The sequence below is a fragment of the Acipenser ruthenus genome, chromosome 6 (assembly GCF_902713425.1).
Source record: "Acipenser ruthenus chromosome 6, fAciRut3.2 maternal haplotype, whole genome shotgun sequence".
NCBI classification, from domain to species: domain Eukaryota; kingdom Metazoa; phylum Chordata; class Actinopteri; order Acipenseriformes; family Acipenseridae; genus Acipenser; species Acipenser ruthenus.
The window spans coordinates 15092411-15104357 of NC_081194.1; the positions used below are offsets into that span (position 1 = coordinate 15092411).

Sequence of the window (11947 nt, forward strand, 5' to 3'; positions counted from 1 at the left end):
AATATATTTAAATGTTTTAAATAATAAAATGAAGCATAACAAAAAATAAAATAGTTTATACAAATTTGCTTCCAAAAGATTCTTTGACATTCATTTTTTTTAATTTTGTAATTTCCAATTCAGATGTTTTTCACAATAGTTCTTAGCATAATTAAAAACTAAAAGTGTTTTCATACAGGTCACATACTGTACCCATGGTAATAATATTACCTTGAATTGGAACATTTTGCATCAAAAAGATAGGAGAGGATCAATATTTTTGCAGAGATGCAAATAAGACTACTATTGCACAGCAGTTTCACCCATTCCAGGTTTTACCATGAGCTTGATTAGCCCCAGTGTATAGATGACAACCTCACCTCAAGTGTGTCTTATTCAACTCATAGCAAAACCAGGAATGTATCAAACTGCTATGCAATGGGAGTCTTATTTCCATCCCTGCTTTTGGGTACCTATACAGTACATACTTAGACAGGCATTTTTTTTTATTTTTTATAAAATTTAGTCGTTGCCAATTATTTTTTCCCCAATTTGGAAATTGCCAATTATTTTTAGGCTCAGCTCATCGCTACCACCCCTGCGCTGACTCGGGAGCGTGAAGACGAACACACGCTGTCCTCCGAAGCATGTGCCGTCAGCCGACAGCTTTTTTTCACACTGCGGACTCATCATGCAGCCACCCAAGAGCTACAGCTTTGGAGGACAACGCAGCTCTCGGGCAGCTTACAGGCAAGCCCGCAGGCGCCCGGCTAGACTACAGGGGTCACTGGTGCGAGGTGAGCCGAGGACACCGTGGCCGACCTAAGCCTCCCTCCCCCCGGGCGGCACTCAGCCAATTGAGCGCCGCCCCCTGGAAGCTCCCGTCCTCGGTCGGCAAATAATGGTTTCAATTAATCCCTGTCCAATAGTTTAATAACATTCATATGAATGACCTAATTGTAAAGCTCCCCCTCTCCCCCCAAATGTTGTGTCCCATTAGCAACCAAAAAAATCAGAGTGCAAAAGCAATTGCACCAATGCAGCCAAGAACAGCAGCAGTAAATGCAATACATGAATCCCTGTATCAGACAACCTGCAGTAAAACCATTTCACTTTCATAGCAAATCAAGTGGCGCAGTCCAAAGTGAAACAAAGACAAAGACTTCCTGTGACAGGGTGGACGATGGTCTGACGTCACGGCAGAAGCAGGAACTAAAAACACACCAGGCAGTACTGCAGTTTAAAGGCTTGCACCGTTTTAATTAAATAAATCAAAAAGAAAATAAAAAGTTTAAACAGAAAAACACTGCTCACAGAGCAAAATAAAACAGATAAACAGAAACAAATCTCGAACACAAAATCAATACGGTCAGGCTGGGCAACAGCCTTCACTGATCCGTTATCTTTTTTCTTTCTCTCCTCTCGTTCTCTCCTCTCGCTCCAAACACCCACCCAGAGTGCCGAGAGCTGCAGGCTTTTATTAAGGTGAACCATCTCCCAATTAGCAACAAAATTAATCCTGTAATTAATTCGGGAGACGGTTCACCTTCTGCACAAGTTTTTTTTTTTTTAAACTGTGGATGGGACTAACCATCCACGCTAAACAAAATATAAAACAAAACACGGCTACGCCGACAAATAAATAAAATAACACGGCGGTTCACCGTCGTATAATAATAAATAACAAACAACAATAACAATAATAATAAAAATAATACAAAACAAATACAAAATAACACAGCACAGGGGCGGAGGGAAGAACCCCGTTCTAAAAATAAACAAATACACTTGTAATCAGCAGGGCTGACTAGCGCCCTGCTACACTTCCACATATTTAATTCACCAGCGAGTACCAACACAGTCCAAGATAAGAGCTGACTTTTCCATTTCAATTACAATTAATCTCCTTATTCATATTATTCCGCTGTGGGAGCCCTGCTGCTAGTTTTCTACTAATGCTGTACACATTTGACTGGGCAAACAGAAAGTTTGCCATGTTTGCTAATGTGTGCACAAAGACAATTGAAGCTGCATTACATGTTACATCAGAGCCAGACATTACAGAAGTAATGGAATTTCCAGTAACTCAGCAAAAGATACTACTGTAAACCGGAGGGCCTAGTTTTTTGTTACAGACCATTTCCTCCCCTCTTCATTATAGGCACATAATATCATAAATAAGGCTTAGAAAACAGTTACAAATATGTACGCAATATTTCTAAGGTTAATCTCAAGCTACGGTACATTCAGACACACACCTGCACAGCCCTACAGAGAAGCCAATAACAGAACTAATGCAAAACCAAAGGCCTTTTGATGCAATTCAAGTTCTTATCCCAATGAAACTATTATAAAGGAGAGCCAGATGTCTCAGACATTTACAGTAACAGGATTTGTATATTTCTAAAAGTAAGGATCTCACTCATCTGCTTTCAACACAAATGGTAATGTAGAACAGCTGGATGACTGATAGTTTGATTAAAGGTGCTATATAAAATTGGCATTGCAATGTTTTCACTATTCAGTCAGTTTTCCAATAAAAAGAATTTCAGGTTCCTGTATGTCATCGCCTTCAAGCAAAAGCAAGTTATCAAAAACCTTGACTGGCCCCTGTATGAGGTTAGGATACCCTAATGTTCCTGTTGATGTAACCAACTCATCGCAACTCATGTTTCTCATCAGAAAGGATAGGTGATTTCTTAAAATGCTCCGTCTTGACTGGTTACACCATCTACAGAAGGACGTTGTTGTTTCAAAAGAACCAGATATGTTCACTACGACAGTTTCAACTGCATCCGGGTTCTCCACAGGCTAGACTGCATGTCAAGGAAGCAGGAGGCCCTAAATGCCAGGAGTGGTGAAAGTGGAAAGTACCATCTTAAATCAGAAAGACAATACTACACACTTTGGCTTCAACCTCTTCATCTCAAATTGGACGTCTCCTCAGAGCATTTTTTCAAAGATGTAACTATAATCGTGTGAGACAACGCAACACTTATAATATATTTTATAATACCACACATGGTTGAGATTCTCTGTCCATTCAAAATTCACTCCTTCAGAAATGGCTAGATTTTTTGCTCCAGGTTTCACATATATAACAAAAATGTGCTGTGCAGCAGATGGAAGAGGGTTGTTACAGAAATGCCCCCCTTTCAATTAAGCGTCGAAATGACAATATAACACAGCACACCACCTTCCATTTCATTGCTGAGAGACAGCTGATGATTGCTACTTCTTAGCTGTCAGTTTCTATTTTTCGTGATTGTTTTTAATGCTGTACAGGTACATACATTAGCACATATATGTACCGTAAAGTGATTAAGGGGGCTATTCTCCTTTTTTTCACACAAATTGTCAAAATGCACAATCATGTTTTAACTGTATTGAAAAATAATGAAAATGGTAGCCCAGAAGAACTATAAAAATAGTTAAAAACACTGTTTTTCAGATCTTTAGGTTTATAGAAAGCTCAAACCAGTTGCTTGTTTTCAGAACAAGAAACCAGGAAGGCCAACTTTAAAGTTTGCAGAACCTTCTACTCCCAAACCACTCTTAACCCTTAACATCTCAGTACTAAATAATACAATATGAGAAAATATAGGATGTCCTAATATTGCAAAGACTGGGGTACAGTCATATATGATGTACTACTAAACTCTGTCTTGAGGCAGTTTCCCCACAATAAAAGCATATCAAAGTGTAATAAAGCATGGTAAAGCATATGCTAGCTTTTTAAAACCATGGTAAAGGCAAATAACAACAATGAGAAAACTGCAAAAATACCATGCAAATTTACTGTGGTAAACTGTTGCATCCATTATTTTTACAGAATTGAAAGAAAACGTTTATATTTTAATAATTTAGAATAGCAGGACTGATTTCTATAAAAACTATACCAGTCAGCCTTGAAATACTGAGTGCTAACTACTGAACAGTATTAGGATATGGAGGTATCAGTGCTATATTGAACAGAAAATATAAAAACTAGCTATATTATATACATGTAGGGGTTACCTCTTATTACTTGAATTGTGCGGTTAATACAATGAGGCATAGTAGCTAGGAATGTGCATTAAGAAATTATACAGCATGTAGAAAAGAAAATATTTTTGTAAAACAATAAAACCAGACAAAATTACTAAAGCATGCCACTCAGTTTCGTCCATTTCAGATACACTATTCTTTACTGAAGTCACTAGAGGTATCAGGATAAGAACATAAGAAAGGTTACAAACGGGAGGAGGCCAGTCGGCCCATCTTGCTCGTTTGGTTGTTAGTAGCTTATTGATCACAGAATCTCATCAAGCAGCTTCTTGAAGGATCCCAGGGTGTCAGCTTCAACAACATTACTGGGGAGATGGTTTCAGACTCCCCGGTAATGTTGGTCCTAGCAGTTGGCGAACTGAATTTTGTAACGGTTTCTATTTTCCTGTTTTGATTTATCTTACCAGTAAGGAAGAATATGTCTTTGTTCACGAGACAAAACTCTGTAGGAGACAAACAAGTGGAGCAATAGGTTCTTATAAGGGAAGGCACTCTAAATATTTAGAACAGCAGCAGATGGGGCCGGTTATAGCTATCTGAAAGGGGAAATTGGTAAAGAAAGGACTCATTGCCAAAACAGTTTGAGAAGCATGAAAACTAATTGTTTCTTCTTTTTCTCCCCTTAAAAAAAATTTACAGTTAGGTCATCGTGTGGAAAATATGCGATATTGAAAACAGATAAAAAAGGTTAATCTTTCTCAGACAAGGGTGAACTTTAAAGAAAATTGTTACGAGTTACTGGATGAAAATGTTTTTTAAAGCCTTGGTTATTATCTCTAACTGGCAGTTCACAATACAGCAGGCTTGCACATGCCTAATCATCAGGGATCCTAGTTTTCCCGCAATAAAAAAACAAAATTCTCAAAGAAAAAAGAAAAAAAAAAATCTGTGTTATTGTACAATTAAAATAAAAGGCTAAAAGAGTACTATTGAATAACAGTTAACAGAAAGTATTTACTTGTACACTTTTAAATTCTAAGGAAGTTACATGCTCACCAGTGCCATCAATCAATAACATAAAACAAACTTACCATTTTACTTTAAACATTACCTACACTTCTTTGTAGTAGTAATAATAAACTACAGATAGTTTCATATTCATATTCATTTATCTCCATGTTAGTCTTTGTCATCTGGACAGTACTGCCAAACTCATTAACCCGATCCTTTTTGGCATCTTTAAATAACTTGTTCAGTAGTAACAACGCACTGAATACTGAAGTAAACTGCAGATACATTTCAACATAAATGTGACAGTGTGCCTCGTTCAACTTTGACCTCTGTACATCAGAAGCAGTTTTATTGAACAAGTATGTTTACATAAATTAAGGAAAATTGTCTGTGTTGACAATTATATATGATAAGTGTATTGATTTGGTTATCAAACAAAACAAAAAATGCCTCAAGTGTAAAACTAATAATTCTTTGACATACAAAATGTGTGTTTTTCCCGGAGCAAACGGATTCCTGGGATCCCTGCTAATCATCATAAAAATGTAATGGCCATTAAACCAAGAGTCACCTCCGGCTATTTTTCTACAATACCAAAAAAAGCTTATTAACATGGCCCCTCATCTGCAGTATAACAAAGTTCCACCTGTTAACAGCACTTTCCCCCTGAAAGTCCTTGGCCACTAAAACAGTACTTGGTCATCCATATTTCTGGGAAGGTGGTTGTCCCATTTGTGGTTGTGACGAATAATAGATGAATTCCAGGTGAAGGAAGAAAGGGTTCCAGTGTTTGTGAGAAAAATAAACACAGGATCTGGGCTAGGTTATATTAAGAGGAGAGTTATATTGGCTACTCTGTATTGCAGTTACCAAGACACTGCTAACACCAGTACAGATGTAAATTAGGTTGAAACAAGGGTGTATTTTCCTCAGCCGATCCTGTTTGCCATACATTAAGGATATTGCAGTCACAAAAAATGAATATGTAGAGGAGACTATGTGGTATAATGCAACATTAAAGTCTACTTCTTGTGAGCATTGGGTGGATCTACAAGGCAATTTAATTGGAGAAGGACTTCATAGTTTGTATTGACTTATTAGGCAAGAGGCCTGGTTATACCAATCGACATGGAGTTAGTGGCTTCATGCAGGTGAAGCTTTAGAGATTTCACAGAAATGTAGCTTCAAATGCTGTATTTATTCGAGGATGGAAACCAAACTGCTACCTCACCCCCCTCAAGAGGGCAGTCCTTCCAGGGCAGGCTTGAGCAATGCTGGGTGGGTGATGCAAGGAAGCTTACACTGCCACAGCTTGTGCAATCCCTGTTCTTTCACGGAGAAGGACTTCATATGTTTCTCCAGGGCAGGCCTGTGGCAGTTTAGGGAAGCTCACAGTGCCACTGCCTGGGGTATCACAGCTCTTACATAGAGTCTCCAATACTGGCAATCCTGCACATTTCATAAGCACCAAAATTCATTAAACAAATAACCAGAATTTGCTGCTAATTCATGTGGGAGGATAATTTATGTTTGGTTACTGGAAGCCAGACACAGTGATTATTATTATTATTTAGTAGTAGTAGTAGTCGTAGCAGTAAAAGTAGTCGTAGTAGTTTTTTTTTCTCTATTGCCTTTCTGCAGAAGTAAGACAACTGTAGGTGTTCTGTTTCAGAACTGGATGTCCTTGTGCGGTCTCAGTTCAGTATACTGGGGATTTTTCAAAAATTGTATAAGAAAATGACATGTAGTCCTGTTTGAAAGAGATGTATCATGAATACAAATATTTATTTTTTTTAAAATTTTTTTTTTACAAAATATACAGAAAATGTGTCAATTTCACCTCTGTATTGTTTTACTGAAATGAAACCAACTATTTATCTCCTGTGTTGTAGTTCCTAAAAATAAAAAATAAATGTGACAACATTTTAGGTCAATAGGCTAGTATCTGGCGAGTAAAATCAGCAAAAGGTATATTTTCACATAAAACTGCTACAGTATTCAATAGAAGTCTTAACGTATTTGTCTCAGCTATTGAACAATATGGAATATTAGGCCTAACTATGAATCAATTAATAGCTCTATGAAAAATACTATTTTTGATAAGACTTGCATTGCATAACATTATACAGTACTAGGCGCTTAATTAGCTACTGGCTGGTGTGTCTAATTAAGCCTGCTGGAAGCCATGCAATGGAATATGTTCCTCCCTGAACACTAAAGGGTACAGCTCCATAAACACACAAGTTGTCCCGGTTATAATTTTAGCTTCACTGATCTTACACAGTGAGACTTCTTGCAGTGTCAATTTTGCATGTGTCAGTTTTGAGAGATTCACAAGGCAAGGCGCTGCGGAACGCAACAAACACCACCCTCTTTGTGCTGCTGCGTCTAGAGAAAGAGTCTGTAAATAAACAAACGGTGCTAGAACTATACAAGCACCAGCACTAATACTGTGTTACTACAATAAAAACGACTGATCAACATTCCCGTTTCCTTACAGTATATTACTGATATAATTAATATCTAGACTTGAATGACCGAACATAATGATTAAAATAGCTCCAGCCGACCTGTCATTGACTTATGCAAAGAAAAGCAGCAAGACCATGCCGGTACGAAGACAGTATCTACGTCTGATGCACCCCGGGGCACAGACTTACCTTGTTGAGGGACGGTACCAGCAGTCCCCGCCACTTGTGTGCGTTCTCTTCGCTGAAGAAGTCGTACTGTAGCTGTGGAGTCTGCATGGCTCCAGTTATTTATACACACGCACACACACACCACACACATACATACATACACAGAGAGAGAGAGACAGCCAGAGTTATTCAGCTGTATCTCCGCCGCTTCTCACATCAAAACAGGGTGGAAGCGATGCACTTCTGTTGCGAAAGGCGGACCATTGACATGTAAGTCCTTCCCCCAAAAATAATTCATACAAATATACAGTGTTGAGGTACTGTAGTCAATAACCCCGGCGGCTCAAATAGTTATTCCACGATACATAAAAAGATAAGAAAAAGTTAGAAGACGGTGATCGCCGGTTACTCCTGCTGTACTGTATGTTCGGTCAGTGTACAGCCTGGCTTTTAATTTCAGGACATTGCTTGGATTTGGGAAAAAAAATAACACAATTATCTCTTCCAAACTGCTTGTTTCCTCATCAGCTGGTTAAAACATCCGGGTTGTGTTGGTATGATTTCACCACCAAACCGATGCAATACGACGATTTTTTCAAAATAATTCTTTTTTTTTTTTTTTTTCACAACTCCCCGTTTTTGGAAAAAAACCCTCTTCTATACATAATCGCCCATTTTCACCGAATCTTCACTGCAAAGGAAGGCAGGCTCACCTTCTTATTCTCCACAAACTGAATATTAGGGTTTTCATTGTTTAAGGGGTGTCACCTGCTCTGTTGTTTTGACAATCTGATTCCTCGGATTGTGCTTTTTTGATTTGTGACTCTTTAGCCAAAAATGTTCAATTCTGGCGAGTGTTATGGCTCGGATGCAGTTATAGCTGGAAGGAGCATGCGCACTGTGCCTTCTGCGTTGCCAAAACCCGAGCTCATCCAACCTCCCCCATATACGGAATGAAACTGGGGTTGAAAGGGCACAGGGAAATCAGACCGAAGCAATGTATCTCAGAAGATGACAAACTATCGGCTGGCAGACAACCCGTGCTCAGGAAATAGCTCCACCACCAACTAACTGCAAGACGTGAGGCTGGGACATTAAGATACACGGGGCCCTTACATTACATTATACATCAAGTTTATTTTTATTTTAATTTATAAGCGCGGGAGTTTTCAACCCTTTATTGAAACTGTACCCGTCTGTCTAGTTTTCAGTTCAAGTACCCCATTACAATTTTCACTCAACTGAATGGTACCACAGTTGCAACAAAAGGAAGAATATTCTGATTACCACATTCCTTTTTGTCCCGTTTATTTAATATATAATTTATGTATCAACAGTTTGGGACTGACAAACTGCTGGTTTAGGATAGAATACCAAACAGTATTGGCTTAATTCTTAAAACTTTTAAGTACATGTCTTTGAATACACCAAATTAAAAGATTAAAAGAGTATTTGAGAATCTCTTTGGAAACACTCGTATTCGCTTTCTAGTCAGCAAAGTTACTATAAATAATACAAAATAGTCCATATTTATCACCTTACCATGTACTTCCCATCTCAGCATGATTATGTGTGGCATTTAAAATGTTTACAATATAAAAAAAACAAACATTAACCTCAAGATAAAACTATAATAATTAACATTGCTAAACGTTTTTATTAAAGCCAACATAAAAATGATCCAAAGGCATTCGGCATAACTTTCTGCACTCTTGTGTTTTCTTCGACAGCCGGTGTATTGAAACTTCGCGCCACACAGACGTGATCGCTTCTCATTGGTCAGTTTCCCTAGTTACGTCGCGTGCAGCTCCAAAATTGGATCAAGATTACGGATCAGTGGATCCTGATCCAGACCCGCTTACAACGCCTTATGATCCATTTTTTTTGTTCTCGATAGTGCAACCGGCCCCTGGAGCAGCGGGTAGTCCAGTATATTATTTAGTGGATGGTTTGGTACTGTACATACCGTACTCAAAGATTAAATGAAGAAACCAATCCATAACGCTTCTTTCAGAAGAAGCCAACTCTAAGTAAGAATGTTTAGTGATTTTATTTCTTCTTATTTTAATATTGTTTTGATAAATCAATGTTTTTCCTGCGCAATGGCACCGCCTTCCCCCTCCCCTGATATAACGATTCATAGCTGTAGTTTTTAGTACTTTTCATGTACTGTATTTCTGTGCGATGGCCCCGATGCCATGAAGAATTGGAGGTACGTGTAATTCTAGCCATAAATCACTGTTTGGCGACCATGTGTATTTAGCGCACAGGCCGACTCACTATTTACTGTCATCTTCATATGGAATTGCAAAATAAAATCAGGCATATCTGGGTTAATATTGTGGTTCATGACGTAGAAAGAGTTTAACTGAGTGCATCGTTTCGATATGAGTGGTCTCGCAGCAGTATGGGTGAAAATAGACTGAATGGCCTTGCCCTGCTATGTGTCCAGAGACAAGGAAGTGTCCCAGAAGGAAGTGTTACAGTGTTTTGATAGATCAGGCTATAGGAGGATTGGCAAACTCTATATTTAAAGTAAAGCCTTCTAAATCAGTGGTTTTAATTGTGGCATCATACCTATTAGTCTTAGCACCAGTTCCAGCAGTGTCAGCACCAGTCTTACCAGTCCCAGCTGTAGCATGTGTCACCAGTCTCAGCATTAACTTCAGTAGCAGTGAACAAAATGCATGTCTCTCAATGAAGGTATAAACCCATCTACTTATTCATATTTATAAGTTCTATTCTTCTTGTCCTTTTAATATCACATATTTCTGACAGTGTGAATAGGGTCATTTTAGGTAGTGTGGTTTTGCAGGGAGACAATTTGTTTTAAAAAATATGGGTCATGAAATTTCAAACATCATCCAAGGTGGGTCACTGGCTAAAGAGTGTGTGACTTATATTGCTTTGTTGCACTAATAGTCTCCAGAATCACCAGACCCCTGCCTCTCCCACCCATGTCAGAGTTGAAATCAACTCAATCGAAATCACGCATGCGTACAGATGGAAAGTACGGACGTGATGGAATCGTTGTTTTTTATTTATTTATTTATATTATCTGCGGTTCACTGTGAGGTGCTCAACAAAAATGTAATATTTATGGACAATTGTTTAGAAATTAAATATAATAGTGTTAACAAAATCAATTCAAGATCATTATTTTCTTTCACTTTCATTTTTATTTGTGTGTTTCTGAGTCGTCCAGCTTATCCCTCTACGGTTAGTTGGTTCAAGGGCTGGAAAATGCAGTTAATGACAGACTATATTAATAAATTAACCTTTGTATATGTTAAACCTATATACATGAAACATTTATTGACAGCTCTATAATAACACTACGTGAAAACTGGATGCAGTAACGTTTTGAGACCACGGGACAACTGTCAAGTCCAAGTGTATCCTTTTAAAACGGACTACTTAATACTACAAGTCCCAGAAGACTCTCCTTCACGTTTAGACGCTCCGTCAAACCCACATTTTCGTAATTGGTGGTTCCGCAAAATAAGATTAGCTACTGTCGTCTTTCAACGTCAAGCATTAAACGTTACCCAGCTGACAGAACACATGAGTCAGAAACACGAGTAAGAATCAGCGAGAAACAATACTGCTTTGCAATAACTAATCTGCAAGTATTTTGCTTTGCACTAGTCATAGTACCCGTGTCTGTTATAGGAACTGAATTGGTGAAATGCATTCAAATAATTAAGCTTTTGTCTGGATTGCTTTTGTGGGGTCTACAAGGTAGTTATTAAACATAGAACCACAACAGAGTTTAATCAGGTGGGTGCAGACAGTTCATTGTCCCAAGTTATTCCAGTACTACAACGTTGATTTTCTCTATTTTATTTCCTATACTCATTTATCATTTTTAAAATTAACTGGAAACTAATATAGATAGTACAAATAATCACAACACAATGTCAAAGTTTATCATTGCTTTTTAAAGTACATTGCTATGTACTATGAATGCAACAGTTCAAGGTTACAAAACTGCACCCCTCAGACTTTAGACCAATGGACCTTAGATTATTAATATGGGGGAAATGGTATGATGTAATGCCATGTCCAGATTAACCGCCTACAAGTCCGAGTCAAGATTTGCTTTTGCAATCAGAAACTGTGAAAAAGTGAGTAATTATATCAGCTTGTGCATGGCACCCAAAGCTTTTGTAGTTACTAATTTGGCAGGAAAATGTTAGTGAATAGCTACATTGGTGTCATTTTTTTTTTTTAGATTTATTCAGTTACACAACCAAGATTATGTTATTTATTTTTAGGGATGTATAAGTGGTGGCATCTGCCCAAGCAAAAAAAAGATGGGATGGTCATAA

The 11947-nt window shown here is 38.0% G+C and overlaps 1 protein-coding gene across 1 annotated transcript in view; it reads right to left on the reverse strand.

Annotated features, from left to right (window-relative positions):
* LOC117410672 (son of sevenless homolog 1-like) overlaps positions 1–8581 on the reverse strand; it is a 61046-nt gene extending 52465 nt beyond the window's left edge. Inside the window, exon 1 of the mRNA XM_034017394.3 lies at positions 7638–8581. Within this exon, the coding sequence (XP_033873285.2) occupies positions 7638–7724 (87 nt within the window). The 5' untranslated portion in view covers positions 7725–8581. The remainder of the gene's footprint in view (positions 1–7637) is intronic.
* Between the last annotated feature and the right edge of the window lie 3366 nt (positions 8582–11947).